This window comes from Cucumis sativus, chromosome 5 (assembly GCF_000004075.3).
Source record: "Cucumis sativus cultivar 9930 chromosome 5, Cucumber_9930_V3, whole genome shotgun sequence".
NCBI classification, from domain to species: domain Eukaryota; kingdom Viridiplantae; phylum Streptophyta; class Magnoliopsida; order Cucurbitales; family Cucurbitaceae; genus Cucumis; species Cucumis sativus.
The window spans coordinates 27,260,401-27,277,441 of record NC_026659.2 but is presented as its reverse complement, the minus strand read 5'-3'; the positions used below and the strand labels follow the sequence as shown (position 1 = coordinate 27,277,441).

The 17,041-nt window shown below is 28.6% G+C and overlaps 1 protein-coding gene across 1 annotated transcript; it reads left to right on the top strand.

Moving 5' to 3' along the window:
• Nucleotides 1-16,198: 16,198 nt before the first annotated feature.
• On the top strand, nucleotides 16,199-17,041 carry LOC101221594. Its single transcript, XM_004135055.3, has one exon. It carries the CDS (start codon nucleotides 16,333-16,335, stop codon nucleotides 16,867-16,869), a length of 537 nt encoding a protein of 178 aa, XP_004135103.1. The 5' UTR covers nucleotides 16,199-16,332; the 3' UTR covers nucleotides 16,870-17,041.

Here is a 17,041-nt window from a genome sequence, read left to right as displayed (position 1 = left end):
TTTTTACACAACTTGTCTATTCCATCTGTCCGTGACATGAGATATTTGCTTCGGATGAGTAAGTTTATTATATATATATATATATATATCATTGATTATATTTGGTGTGAGACAGATGATCTTTTAGCACCAAAGTATTGATGGGTTTGATATATCATTATTTCAACCTAGTTTAGACATCCTTGTTTGCGAAGATAACATTTATTCTTATCCATGATTGTTTTGTACAAAATCTAGAGAATGTGTTGTCTTGATTTGTGTAAGTTGGATCGTGATTTGTTTGAACTCTATAATTTTGTAAAAAATATATTGTTTTCCAATGATTAAAAAGTTTTGGTTATATATTTTGTCTTCTCTGACTTGTATGATGATTTTAAGCTTTTTTTTTTTTTCGTAAAGATGACTTCTTTCTTTTTCCGATAAAGTTGGATGAGATTCTCCTTTGAATGTAAAATGCACATGTCAGTCATCATTGAGTTATTTTCATTTTGACAACCATACGTAGATATATATTCGAGCAAACTAATAAATATGCATTAGTGGAAAGAAGAATGATGAGTATTGGTCCAACCTACTCATAGTGGAAAGATGGGATATGCACTATAAAAAGAATTGATACCATTTAGTATGTGAAAGGGATGGGGAGGCCAAACTATAGTCAAATAGATGAAGATAAGATGAATGGGTGGTGAAAATTATTGTGAAATATAAATATCCCTAATAAACCTTGGGGTGTTTAGAGGGATGGCAAAATTCGTCGTGGGGTCGGGTCTCGAGGACCTACGTGACTGTGAGGAACCCTATTAAATAAAAACGATTAAAATATTAGTTATTGTTAAGAAAATTGTTATGGACAAAAATCTTAAATAGACTATGAAGAGTTTGATGGATTTTGTAAATAGTTTCAATATTTCGTTATTTTTTAAAATGTTTCTATTATTAATTTAAAAGTAAAAGAGTGGGATGAGGATTCTTTTTCCTACAGGGATTCCTGGACCCCGACCCAGCTCCCTGAAACGAATGATGGGGATTCCCCACGAGGACGAGGATGGAAGTATTGTCCCTGCCTCACTCTCTCTTCGTTGTAAACGCTAGGTGTTTGGATGGAAAGCTTTTTGGAGAATTTTCATCACATGAAAATTTGAAAATGTGAGAATTTGTGACCAATAGATGCGGGAGATTATGTGGTTTGTAATTTACAAGTAGGATATTTTTAACGTATACATAATTTCGTGATTGTATTATGATCATGTTTGGTGGTGGGTTACCATGTCGTTGCTATCTCGGACACAAAAGATTTAATAGGTCATCTCTTACTTTTAAAACTTGACCGTTATAACTGTGTTTTTCTTAATGATATGACATTAATAATGTATTTATCAACTAAATAACCTAAGCTTAAATTGATATTATTATAATTATACTTTTTGTTTTTCTTTTTTAAAAAAAGTAATTGTAATTGTAAATTGATGGTTAATTTCTCATGCAATTTCACTTATATTCTTATTAAAATCAAACAACATGTCAAAGTCTAACTTCTAAGCAGTGTTTTTGACCAAACAAAGATAAGCAGCCTTAGACACATTAAATAAGAAGTCATAGAATTACAGACATTATTGAACGTATCAAACTTTTTCTTAAGTAAAAAAAAAACAAATTTATTTCAAACTCTAAATAGATCAATGGGTCAAGGAACTTGTTGAATCCTCTCTTAAAAGAAAAATTTATAACTTAACTTTGTTTTTTTGTTCAATAGCTTGACCAAGTATGTAAAGTTATGTTTGAATCAATAAGTGACTATACAAAATCTAAACGACATTTGTATTCGAGTTCTATAAATATTAAATAAGGAGGAATCTACCTATTGAAACAGTCTAAACAAATTACTATCTCAACGTTCGACTCTAACACTCAAAACACAAATAGAATGGGTTAACAAATACACATTATAGAACAACGAACTTAATAAACATATTGTTCATATTCAAAATTTTAGTTACATTACAATGCCCTAATATTTTAAGAAGAAAAAAAAACTTAGTGTTCTATCCTTATCCCGATGTACATTCATCTCTCCCTACACAAAAATAAAATTAACAAATATCGTCGTAAAAGTGTATATATATTTTTTGTCATATTTTAATAATTAATTAAAAAATAAACGAAAACGATGAGAGATGAAGTTTATAAAATTGCAAAAGTACCCCAAAATGCAACAACCAAGAGGAAAGTGAGACACGTGTAGAAGAGTATTAAGAACACGTGGATGATGCATGTGCATTTTATTGTTAATAGACCAATAAAAAAGAATAAAGAAAAAACCTGCCCATATTGATTAGTCGCCTTCCTTTGCCTTTCAGGGCATGTCAAAGTTGTCTCTTCTTAAAATAAAATTTGATTAGTCGTCTTCTTTGGCCTCCATTTTATTTACAAAATTAACTACATTCATTTTAACCTCTAACAACCAAAGGAAACACAAACTTAGCTCTTATGTGAATAGAGTTTGATTTTTTAAAATTAATGTAGATACAATAATTATGGGATAGTTAATTAGAGAGTTTAGGCAAAAAGAGTGACAAAAGTCATAGATGACCGAGAGCGGTATGCAAAATTTCCGGGAAACGAAGTTTATAGGCCACACGTTATTAGAGTCGGATTTCTTTCAAAGCATTTTTGTAATTACTATCGCTGACGTCACTCCAACAACGCAATGTCTCTTCCTCTTACTACGTCACTCTCAAACAAACTTCATTTTACACATTTCTCTATGACGATTCAAACACATAATTTTCTGATATATATTAAATAATTTAATAAAACCCTCTTCCTATAGTCAACATTTATTTAATAAATCTGACCATGATCCACAAATTCTCTTCCTCATTTCAAAATAACACTCACGACATCTTTGACTTTGTTTTATACGGTCTTTTAATTGAGGAAAGTGGTTGTAAAGTTGAGTACTTATATTAATTTTATTGTTAAGGGAAAGGTAATTGAAAAATAAATTTATAATTGAGTTTATTCTTATAGGGATTGGTTTTTTTTTTTTTTTAATAATTGAGAATGTAAAATTATAAACAGAAGTTCCACTGCATAGAAAATAATTTAATAGCACTGCGCATTATAAATTTTTGTAGAGAAAATTCTACACTCACACATCAAAAGCCCAACACAAAAGATTCCCTCACCTTCACCACTAAAGAAAACGATGCCGTTTGAGTTGTTTCCGGCCAGTCGGAGTACGGAGAGAGGGAAAAGAAAGCGGGGAGACGACGCCGGCGTTGGAAACCAGAAGGACGTTGGGGCTGAGGAAGGAAGAGAGGCGGAGACGGCGACGGATGAAGAGGTGGAGGAGTTCTTCTCCATTCTGAAGCGATTACATGCTGCGACGAAATACATAGAGAAGATCGACGGTGCTAGCCATCTGTTGATGGGAAAGAGACCGAAGCCGATGAAATCGAACGAGGAAGAAGGCGATGAAGTTGGAATTAAGGCTGAGAGGATTCCAGAGCAGAAACTGGACAGAAATTTGGATCTGGATCTGAATTTAGAACCTGTATGCGTTGAATCGGAAGGGAAATCAAGAGAGAGGCAGAATCGGAAGCCCTCTTGCGTTGATTCGGCCGCGGATTCTTGTCGAAAGTAGAAATTTACGGGAGATGGGAAATCGGGGGCTTTGATAATGGAGGGGAATGAACAATTGGTTGCGGATCCGGGTAAGACTGGCCCAATCCAGATTATTTATTTATATATATTGAAATTTTTTTTGAATGAATGGATGAAATGGGATGTTATTTTAATTACTGGATTGGTGGGAACTAAGAATGTGAGAAGAGTTAATGGTTTTGATGATTTCATATTTTCGGATCCACCCTGTGTTCTTCCGAAACCAAGAACATGATTTGCTTTTAACAATTAAGTTCTATTTTTGGTTCTTCAAATTTAAGGTATGTCCTTTTGACATTACCATCTAAGTTAGACAAAATTTAGCATTATATCGGCATCCAATATTTTATATTGGTAGTATATGCATGTTTTAAATTCATGTGAGATTATATATATATAATAGGGAAGAAATACAAGAAGATAAAACACAGAAATTTTTGACAACAATGTTAACTTCCATAAACGTCAATACTATTCATAAACTTACAAAAGGAAAGAAAATTGAAAGGTTGATTTTTCAATCTATCGTAGAACACAAAATTCTCACATGGGGAGGCAGTCAACATTTCGAGATGTTGACCAACACTTTACCTTCAAGGTAAGAACTATTTTTAAACTATTGTAATCAATTAAATATTATTAGTTTATAGTCTAAAATTATTATTGATTCACGATACTTTTCAAAATGCTTCATTCGTTACGGTTTGTACTATCATACATTATACATTTTTAGATTACTTACTGAATCAAACCAAACCGATCATAGTTTACTACTACTTCAGACTTTTATTATAAAAGACAATACCCTAATAAATAAATCATGAGATATCAAACACGATATTCAAAAATCAAAAGGGTTATTATAAGTACAAATTGTGAGAAATCAAACACGATATTAAAAAATCGATAGGGTTATTGCAAGTACTACATTCTTATGTACATGCTATATTCTCAATGTATTTAAAATTTCCTTTTAGTTTGACTTATAATATTTTCAATTTAGTCTCTATTTAAATAATAACAAATTTTATCATGCATTATAACACATATACTTGTTTTAGTCTTTAAAGAATTAATAATAACTTATTAATAGGGTATTTTTATTTTTTTAAATTATAAGGATTAAATTATAATAAAACAATAAACATGTTTAAAACGACATTTTAATATAAATTATATTTACTTTTTGTTTGTAAATGAATACATTTGTTAACTATAGATCAAACACATCAAGTTATTGTTTTCCTTGCTATAACTTTAAAATTAAAGTAGGATTCACTAAACAATAACGTGGAGTTCACATATATATGTGAAGACAATTTTAGAGTATAAACAAGCACTGTCGTAGTAGTGGAAAAATTATAACTTTCAAACACGTCTTAAGATTGAGAGTGGAGTTTGACAACTACCCAATTTAGTATCATCTTCTTTTCAAAATCAATGATAAAATTTTAAAACTACTTAAAGTAGTTTTAAAAAACTTGTTTTTTTGTCCTCATCCTAGGTTACTTATGAAGAAAATTACGAATAATAAAACGAAGAAAACAAAAACAATTTTTAAAAAAAATCAAACTATATGTAATAACTGTAACCTGAAGAAAATAAAATAAAATTACGAATAATTAAAAAAAAAAAGCTTTCTTGTTCACAAAGAAAATAGGTCGGTCTCATTGGTCATGATATATTTTCTATTGGAGAATGGACTAAACCAACAATATGGAGGACTGACTTGACACCATAACCTAAAGTAAGGAAATTTAGAACCAAATTAAATTGCTCTCTTCTTTGCAATTGTGGAGGAAATGACCTATCAAATCAGTGGATTGTTTATCTTTTTTTTTTATTATTATTATTATATATATACCATTAAAAAAAAAACAGACAAACAGTTTAAAATGTGGATATTTTATTCCATTTAATTAATTTGATTTTGGCCAAACTTTCTATTACGTTTAATTTGTTGAATTTGATTAAGTAGAAAGTGAATTAGTGAGTTAAAAGCAAGTTTAACTCAACCAACTTATATGTGTGTTCAAATATCTCAACTCTTATTGTAAAAAAGGAAAAAAAAGGTAAACCTTGGTTTATATTTTAGGGACTAAATTAAAGTTTTATTTAGTTATAAAATTAGCTTAAAAAATAAATAACAAAAAGCCACATATTATTGATGGGCTCTGTTGTATACGAAGGCCCATTTTTATACGACGAGGCTTCGTGTTAGTGCATTTGAGTTATCAATCTCTTCCTATAAGCCCATTGAACTATTAATGAAAAGCCCCATTGTGAGTCCACTAATTATCTTTTAAATTAGTTTTTATCATTTTTAAAAAATAACAAAATAAATTAAAATGTTTACGAACTATAACAATTTTATTTTATCAAATATGTAAATATGTAAAAGGAAAGAAAGAGAGACAATTCCAAAATTCCAATGACCAATCAACCTTAGCTAATATTAGCTATCTTATTAAATTATCTCAATCTTGGCCCCAACAAAAAAATAATAATAAAGGGACATAAAATCCAACAATTTACGATAGTTGATTTAAAATTTACTTAAAACATGGATGGTACTACGAGAGATTCCATATTTAAATGTTCCTAAATTGTACTACAAGAGATAGAATCAAATTTTAGGTCAAAAGATATATTTATTCCCTTTTCTTTAGTAGTTTATTTTGCTTTATTTCTTTAACCAATTTGGCAGTCTATCTGTTGCTTCTATATCAGATTACGCCAAAATTAGAACGCAACAAAAGTCGGTGTGAGTTATAGAATATTAGCCCAAAAAAATAAAATACCTATGGACAATATTTCCACTCCCAAATCTATTGTACTATTTACCGGTTGTTTTACAAAACTAAGTCAAAAACTGAATACTTAAAACAAAAGTACTATATAAGAACTTAATTTAAAAAACTTGTGATTTGTTAAGAGACAATTTCTTTTACTCAAGCAAAAAGGTTTTAACCATTGAATAGAATTAATTCCTGAGAATAATTTAAATACTATATATCTTCGGTTGGAAAAGTAATTGCTAGATATACGTTTAATTGGTCTTTATCTTATTTTGGATATTACGTGAATTCAAAACTAAAAAGGAAAAAAACTCTTCAAGTACATGAAGTAAAGAATATTATTAAGGAATTTGAAAAGTACGAGTGTTTTATTTAATTACAAATTAACTTCTTTAACCTTTTAGATTTACGTATATTTGATATATTTATATATATATGGTATGGACTCTACCAAATAAATTAAGAAACAATTTTTAAAACTTTTTGTAAATTTGTAAATTTTTAATTTGATATTGGATTAATCAAACATCGTTTTTAATAGATAGATTTAGTAATGTTGTAGAACAATTACATAAATTTAAAACTTCAAAAGAATTATATTGTTTTCTTTTGCTTTATTCAATCTGTTTTTTCCGGAAGCAAAGTATTAATTCGGGAATTTAAATTCCATAAAAGAAAAACAAAAATGGAATTTAAATGCCGAAAATGTGGATTATTAAAAGTCAAATATCCACAGCCTTTAGGTTTGATTGAGATTGATTAATGACATCCACTACTTCTATAGGCATATAACTTTAGGCAAAAGTCGACTCCAATTCTCTCAAGTTTGCTACCTATTCGGTTAATCATCATAAGAAACGGTGAGAAAATAAAGGTTTAGTTTGATACTCATTTAGTTTTTAAAAATTACACACATAAACACCACCCCTCATTCTAAAAAATAAAAAGTAGATTTGATAACAAAGTTTCCAAAGTTGTCCTGGGTTTCTTCCACCTTCTGTTCTTTCTATTTATTGAGAAATAGTGGGTAAGGAACTTGTTTAGTATTAGTATGATTTGATTGCATTTATGTTTGAGAAACATTTTTTGGGTACATTACTCTTGGAATAAGAAGCCATCCCACAGTGATATCACTATAGATTAAAGTCCCCCACCATGAGTATAATGTTTTAGTTTCATTCAACTTATTTAATTATGTCAGTTTCATCAGTAGGGTGTGAACTTCTATGTTAAATGTTTATTAAGTCTTTAAATTTTCATTTTTGGAGTTCTCAAGTAGAAGTTTAAAATTTTGATTTTTTATCCATTAGATATTTAGTATTTAAAACATGTTATTTTCTTTTTAGTTTGACTATTTATTAAATATAGAAAGTTAAAGCTTTTATCTATTAAACTCTTGATTTCATATCAAATAAATCTGTTAAACCCAATTTTGATACTGAGTTTAGTTGAATTAATTCTTATTTGACACAAGTGTGAGAAGTTGATATACTAGATATTTTGTTACATGCATTTTATTTAAATTATAATTCAGTACTAAAATTAATAAAATACAAATTATGAAAAATTAGAAAATGGTGTCTTCATCTTCTTTCACATTTACTAACACTTACACGTCAATTAAACTATGATTATTGAATGTTTTTTTTTTTATCATTTATTGATTAAATAATAAACTAGTCGAAAGAGATTAGACTCTTACCCCTATGGACCAAAAAACAGAAAGGGAAAAGTAATTACACATATGAATATTTGTCAACTATAAACATCTAATTTGTCTCCCTCCTTTTTTTTTTCTTTTTCTGCCATTGAAAAATAAAAAATATAAAAAAAAGTCAAATTGGGAAAACTTAGGTCATAAGAATAAAATTAAATGTGGTCTAGAAGATAACGTGAAAGGAAGACAAAATTTGTGAGTGGGAAAAACCACATCTAGAATTTGACTTAACTTTGTATTGCTTTTGTCTTGCAATTTGGTATTTAAAAATTTATAATTCTATAGAATAAGTCAATTAAATTTGTAAGAGGTTATTTATTTTGAAGTTGTGGAGTAGCAAATGATGACCATGGAAGTAAAATAACATTTACAATATTTAATGATATAGCAATGTAGAATTAATAATCTTTTGTTCCATCTTTTACCCCTATATTTTCTACCATTTTTAGATTATAGACAGAACACAACTTTTCGATTACACGTCTTTGTTTGAGTTATGATAAGTATAGAAAACAAAATTTTGGTTTAAATTGCAAAACATTTTAATATTTACCAATAATTAAATGAACTCATCCAAATTATTGGAGTTGGCAAGAAAAAAAGATGAACTAATCCAAATTATTAACCCTTATAACATTTGAATATGGCTCAACCCAATCCAATCTAACACAAAAAATTCAGCTTGAATTGGTGGGTTGGTTTTTTTTTTTATCTCTCCAACATTTAGACAAATTTTCATATTGCTTTTTAATATGCAAGGTAAACAAATTGTCATTTAAGGTGGAACATGACGAATATATGTTATGAATTCAAAATTTAATTTTGTGTTCATTTAAAAAGAGGTTTACTTTTAGTTTTAGGTTTACTAGCACAACTCGACTACCGAGTCAATTTTTTTTCAATTTTCTAACACAACTCAACCTAACGCAAAAATTTATGAAATGGATAATCTAGATTGGTCGAGTTGTCAATTTTTTTAACACTCCTAATTATTTATTGGAATGTTCGCAAAAATAACAAATAAAAATTTATGAAAACAAAGTTTATGTCGTTAAATATTATAAATTAGAAAAATAACAAATTTAAAAACAAATAGTCCTTTAATATTCATCTAATGACTTTTTAATATAATTACTTATCATATTTGTAATATATTTTATATAATTATTTATCATATTTGTAATATATTTTATGTGTTATAAACGATTTTTTTCTAAATTTTTTTATATTGTTAATTTGGGTCTATAAATAAGTTAAAAGTATAGATGCTAAATTTAATAACATGCCATAATACAAGGTATTTGTTTGTTTAGATAATTAAAAATTAGTTCAAATTTTTAAATGCAAACTTTGAAATTTTGATCACTACTCTGAATAAAAAGAGGACAAATGGATGAGGGGGAGGCGGAAGGGACGGAATGGACGGCCGTAACGGGCAGGGAAACGGTCACACAAATTTAACGGGTCACACCACATTTGCTAAGCAAAGCGTGATGACTAAGCAACGTGGAAACGTGGGGGATAGGTAAAGCCGAACCGCGGCCTTCGGTTTGGGTTTGTTATGCCTCACCATTCATTTCCATTTACACCTTCCTCCTTCCTTCTCTTCTCATCCATTTATTTCATTTTTAGAACAATCCTATCCATTTCCTTCCTTTTTAAAATACCTTACCTTTAAACTGTTAACCTAAACTATATTATGTGAATAATTCACATCATTGGTGTCAAATCAAATAAGACAAGTCCGAAAATCAATTGTTTTAATTAACAAAATTGTGTTTCTTTTCCTCATACCTAATTTATAGGCGACGATGATAAAATTATCTATAATTTAAATAAATAAATAAGCGCAAAAAAAAAAAAAAAAGATCTATGTGATTTGAAGACACTCTATATCATTGATAGTTTAATTTAGGTAGTGTGTTTAATTCAACACTCATTTATTACATACTTCCTTTCCTTCCATGTTTTGAAATTATTTTAAGATAGTAGGATTTTTTTATATAAAATATATCAATTAAAATTATTTGTAAAACAAACATTTATTTATACCAATTTAAAATAAGTTGGTTTAAGGCTTATTTGATAACTGTTTTTGTTTATGGAAAAATAACACAAATTTACCTATTCAATTCTTTGAATTTAATATTAAATCAAACATTATGAATATAAAATATAAAATAAATATAGATAAATATAAAACAAAACTAAAAATTTATAATGAACATATAATTATGAAAAATTAAGAGAAGAAAAAAACATTAACAGATTTAAAAATATTAAATACATATACAAAAGATTAACGGAGAGAGGGAAAAACCATCAAATTCGAAATATTAAAATGTAGAAAAAATATAATTAAATAAGTAAAATATACAAGTTTGGTCTTTTAAAAATAGGAAAGAAATATGGAAATTTTTGGTGTGAAAGGAAGAAAGAAGGAAGAATTTAAAACAAAATGAAATGAGGGCGTACGTCATTTAAGGTGCCACCCTACTTGATTGATTAAAATTAAAGTTACGTGTCTCCTTTTGTTTTTTGTTTAGTATTTTATTTAAAAACATTACCATTTTTAAATAATTCGTCGACATGATTAGACACGGAGCCGACTACCTCCTTCTTTCTTCCATTTTCTTTCTACCCAATTATTATTATTTAAATAAACAAAACTAACACATTTATTTTACTTTTATATATATTTGTTTACATATCTCTCCTACATACTTTATTCAAAAAATAAAAATAAAAATAAAAAGGAAGGACAAAATTTAATTATTTTTTGTTTTTGTTTTAAGGTTACCTTTCCACGTCAAGTCTTCAATTTTTAATGTCCTGCTTAATAAATGTGTAAAAGTAGAACTTCAATATATCTTTGTTATTTTATAAAAGTTAGGGTTTTTTTTTTTTTTTTAATCATTAGACATAAAATCTAGTTTCAAACTTCCAAAGTCTGAAATTAGATATTATTGTTTGAAAATTATAACTTATAACAACCCTTATTTGAAAACTATATTAGAATTTGTATAACCTATTTATGTCTATAATATTTTATATTTTGTTCAAAAAAAAGATTCCCATGTCCACTCAAACAAAAAACCCAAATGTGTGTATTAAACTTATTAAGTAACTAAAAAACAAAACACAAATTCAAAGATTTGGAAGATGTTTGAAGGAAATAGTTGACAATTATTATAATTGAGTTATAATAATTCGTGTTTGAGACGTAGATTATTTTAGTTTGAGTTATAATAGTATGTGTTTGTAGTGCAGAGTATTTTAGTTTGAGAAGAAAATAGTCAATACATTAACATATAAGAAAATAATAGTGAATGTCAAATACTAAAAACTATAACAACCGATCAACATGAGTTTAGTTCAACTGACACGTGTCTATCGAAGATCCTGAATTCAAACAATTATTGAAACGTTTTGAAATAATGTATATATATATATAAAGAGTATGTGATTAGGTACAACATGTTAGATAGGTTGAAGATAAGTGAGGATAAAGAAGATGAGGGTTGATTGTTAGTGGGGTAGGGAAGTAGAAATAATTTATTGTTATGTAGAAATGAAAAGGAAAGAAAAACATGGAAAAACTAAAGTGTTGGGAAGGGATGGATTGAGGGTGTCGGCCACTTGCTGATATTTTTTAGGGAGAAGGAGTTTAGATTTTGGGGAGAGGAGTGGGTGGTTGAGACTTGAGGCCTCGAGAGTTGAGAGACTCAAAATCTTCATTCATTTCTCCGTTTCAAATCACGTGACTATGCCAACCACTCTATCTTCCTTTTCAATTATTTTCCCTCCCGCCCATATCAAACTCACACGAACCCTAATCCCTAACTTTCCTTTCAAACTCAACCTAATCTAATCTGATCTGATCTCTTTCCCTTTCATTCTCAACTTGTAAGTCTTCAAAATATATTCACAATTTTCATTTTCTTGCATACAAATTATCCTTCTTATTTAATCAATTTTAGTATATATTTTAAATAACGTAACAAAATTAATACTTTAACGTTTTCTTTACTTTGAAATAATCTAACCTCTTGAACAAACCATATGTGTATATTCAAACTTCAAAATTGAATGGTTATATATTTTTTTAATAGACACAACCATGGAGGTTCTCTACTTAAATTGGTAAGTTGTTTATTGTTATTATTATTATTAGTAAAGGGAGAGTTACAATTTATTTTATGGGAATTACGTAAATTACCAAATTTGGCTATGCGCTAAATTTATTAACTTGGAATTTCTTACTCAAGTTTGGTTGGACTAAGAGAATATGTATGTACTAAATAAAATATTTGTTGACTAAAAAAACACAAAATATAATATTAAACATTAAAGTTTTTTACTTTTATATCGTTAATTTCTTGCTATTCAACTATCATAAAACTTATAAAAAAATTACTATATTTTATAGATATAACAATTTCTCTTAAAATAATTATGCATGATACTTAATAACAAAAGAATTACCGACACATTTTATCACTAATAAAAATTATTTAAAATAATAAAATAAATCAACTATTTACGCATAAAATGAGGGAGGATGAGATTTTGTCATTTTTGTGGTTTTTTTTTGCTGTAAAATATAATTAACTTATATTATTTTTATTATTCTTGAAAAAATCTCAAAATATTAGCGAATTTTATTATTTAAATATAATTCAAGTAAGTATTAAAAAAATAAATTCAATTAGTTTAGATATATACTCATGAATATGGGTAACAATAAACAAAAACATAATAAAATTAATATATTCAAAACTTGTATTTATCTTTTAAAACAAATTTGGTTACATTACGTTAGGATAACAGGAGATCAAACCTCCAATCCTTTGAAACGAAGGTCACGTGAGAAAAGTTAACCTCTACGTCGAAACTTATATATATTCAAAATGGCAAGCGGTGGGAAAGGAGATAACATGCCTCAAATTACAATTCTAGAAAGTCAATAAAAAGGAATTTGGCTAATTTTCTTTTATGTCACGATAAATTATATATATATGTATATTAGTCAAATAAAAGCCTCTGAAAAATAGTTTCCTCGGGTTCCACACAATTCCAAGTACAAAAGAAAAATATTGTGTTTAAATCTGTCCTTTTATTTATTTATTTATTTGCTTTTTATGGGTTGCTACACAAGGGGAAAAAAGGGATTCTTGATATGGGTGTGTTTTTAATTATTTCTTCCTCTTTTTTCTTTTCAATTTTCTAAAATAAAATCCAATTGGTTGGCCCTACCACAAGATTTTCTACCTTTGGAAGATATTCTCCCTTTTATTTTTTAAAGGTGAAGTGGGCATACACGTCATCGCCCATTTGAAGATTTTCTAGAAAAGTGCACAATCAATCACTTTGATAATTGCCTTCCCAATTCGTCCTGTTTTGGACAAACTCCAACTCAATACCTTATTCATTGCTTACTTTGCCCCACATCTTTAGGTACCCACTACCCTACGTTTTCCCACCCCCATTCATTATTCAAACATATTTTATTTTTCCTTTATCTATCTATAAATTATCACCCTACTATTTAGATACCTTATACCAACTACAAAATCCAAATTACTATAAATTAAACAAGTTTTCGAAAGTATAATTAGTTAAACACAACCCGGAAGTGATTAAAAAAAAGGAGTTTGATTGAAAACTATCTTAATAAAATAAATTTTAGATTACAAATGTATTAAAAAAATATATAATCCAAATATATTTTTAGATTACATACACATTCCAAATAAAATAAATTTTATATTACAAATGTATTAAAAAATATATATAATCCAAATATATATTTAGATTACATACACATTCCATTAGCGGGCACCCAATTTCAAGTACATAAACTAAATCTTTTTATGAAATATAACTTTTACCAATTAGTTGTTTGGATTTAATTAGATGGAATGATTATTAAAACTGTTTGAGAGATCAAAATATTTGAGACAAAAACGTTGATATCACCAAAACAAACTCACATAGACTTATTTTATATTAATTTCACTTAAAATATTAATCATGCTTGCGGTGGTCTTTTAGACACGTACCTTCTTTTTTTTTTAAGCTTATTATATGTTAATGTATGGAGATGAAGATGTATTGAACTAAATAGATTAGGTGGACACTTAAGGTGGCACGAGAAAAATATAAAACTTTAGATAGTTAAAAGTACAACAATATATTCTTAAGGGTGAAGGACGGCCATCAAATAAATTTAGAAAGATCGAGAGTCGAAGAAATGTTATTTTATTATTAGATCAAGAAAAAAGGGAAGAGAGGTTAGATTGGGGAAGGGTTTATAGTTTTTATTATATAACAATATTCTTTGTAAATAAAGAAATCTAGCAAGACTTTCCACATTATGCATAATATAATACTTAAAAACAGTAGACCCATGATGTTTTTTCTTGAAAATAATAAATAAAAAAGTGGCAAGTGGCTTCATATCAAATCCACATTATGTAGTTCACAAAAGGAAAGAGGAAAATAAAACTATATAATATGGATATTCTAATTCCAATTGTTTGTCTAAACCTTTGACCAAAAGCAAAGGAGATTGAAACTACCAAAATACCCTCTTCCCCATATGTAAAAGCGATTTCAATTGAATAAATTTGTTTTTTCCAATAAATATATTTGCCATTTGGTTGTAAAGATCTGTGAGTATTTTTTACTATTATTTTAAATTTGTTAAAATAATAATTAAGTAAAAAAGAAGGGAGGAGAGGAGAGGAGAGGAAAAAATAACTTTTATCTGGTTTCTATTTATTTTTATAATCGGAAATAATGTGAAACAAACGCAACAGTAAAACTATCTCAAATATTTAAAAATATATTCCTACAAAATAAACATAACTTTAAAGATCACAACAAAATGATATTCTAAAACTATTTTTAAAAGAAAAAGTTCACAAGTCCTCACCTTAAAATAACAAAAATATAATCACGATTAATCAGTCACATATGTATGAAAAAATGATTTCACCTAATCTCAACGATTTCCTAGCAATGATCTCGTGGCAAGTTTAAACGATATTGTATAATTGTATCAAATATAAACGATTTTATACCAAATCAAAATGATTTATTAGTAATAGTGATTTGTCTCTATCTATTGAAATAGACAAATTATCATTTAGATCTTATATCAATATCATTTAGATATTGTACTAAGAAGAATAAAAAAATAAAAAATGAAGAGGACAATATAATTTGAGAAAAAAATGAAGAGATTAGTAAATATTTATATAAATAATAATAATATTATAAAATAAAGAAGATGTAATATTATAAAAGAAAATTAATAAATCATAAAGGATAAAAAAAGAATTAAAAAGTCATCAGCATTAACATGATAAACTTGAAATTTAGAAAAATATTATAAATTCTTTTATTTTGTTAATGGAAGAATAAGATATTTATAAAAATTTAAAAAATAAATACAATAACAAAAACATGTTGGACACCTATTATTTCCTATATCTATAATTTTAAACATTTAAAAATAAAAAACGCCCTAAAAGTTATACTAATTTGAAGTAAGATCCAGACTTGACAAAAAAAAAAAAGAAAAAGAAATCCAAAATATAAAAAAGAGTTTTTCTCCGACCAATAATTTGAAAGCAGCCCCAGAAAGGGGGAGCCGAGCCGAGCCAAGAATTTAAAGAGAAACGGATCCGTCATTGACTCAGAAAGCGGGCCCCACTGTTGCGGATTTGTAAATGGAATTGAAATCAATTAATTTGTTTTCCCTCATTCCAAAACTGAAACCGGACAAAGTCACGAAAATGAAAAGGAGGTGGGTAGAATTTTCCGTAGAAAACAATTTTCTTTTTTAGGGATAAGAGATAAACGAAATTTAATATAATCAAATAAATAAAAACAGGAAGAAGATAGCATATTCAAAACACTACCACGCGATTATTTCACATCACTATCCACGCGCCTTCTACCTTCTCCCTACCTTGTCCCCCCTTATATAAATACCCACCCCTTCATTCCCCGCTCAAATTGTCTCACGTTCTTTATCGCGTCTATCCCTTCAAACTTAAACAAACACATTACAATATTATATATAAAAACAAAAAAAAGAAACCCTAATTCTTTCTTCTTTTTCTTTTTTCTTTTTTTCTCATGGAGAATCAAAACTCCAAGAAGCGGGATCGGGACGACTCGGCCGAGTCCGAAACCGGTTCGCCCGAGGTGAAGCGGCTCAGAGACGACCTTCTAGGTTTCTTCGACGATTCCGATCCTGAACCACCCACTCAGGATCTCGATTCGTTGATGAGAAGCTTTGAGGAAGAAATCGCTACCGCATCTTCTTCTCCGGTGCCGGTTGTGGATTTGACGGCGGATTCCGCTGATTCTCAACCGGAGTTAGGTTACCTCTTGGAAGCCTCTGACGACGAGCTCGGTCTCCCGCCTTCCAATAGCCAACAGGATTTTGCTCGAATATCGACTGATTCGTCTGACATCGGTGAGATGTGGAGGTTTGTGGATCAGATCCCGAACTACGACGCTTTCGAACTGGAAGGCGGAGATGTATACAGCGGCAGTGATACGGCGGAGTATGTGGCGTTTGATGGGCTGTTGGAGTATTCGAATCTGTGCTTTGACGCGTCGGATAACTCTGATTTTCTTTGGCGGCAAGAATCTCTGCCGGCGCAGTAGGTAGAAACGTCGATCTGTAAATGTTTTTGGTTTAGATTTGTTGGAGGGTAGGACTAGGTTGATACAGATGGTGCTGATGAATATAGGAATTGGTTCGTTTTTTCTTTCTTTCAACTTCGAATACACATGATTTAATACAGTGGAATTCTAATTTTTCTTTTCAGTTCTTGTT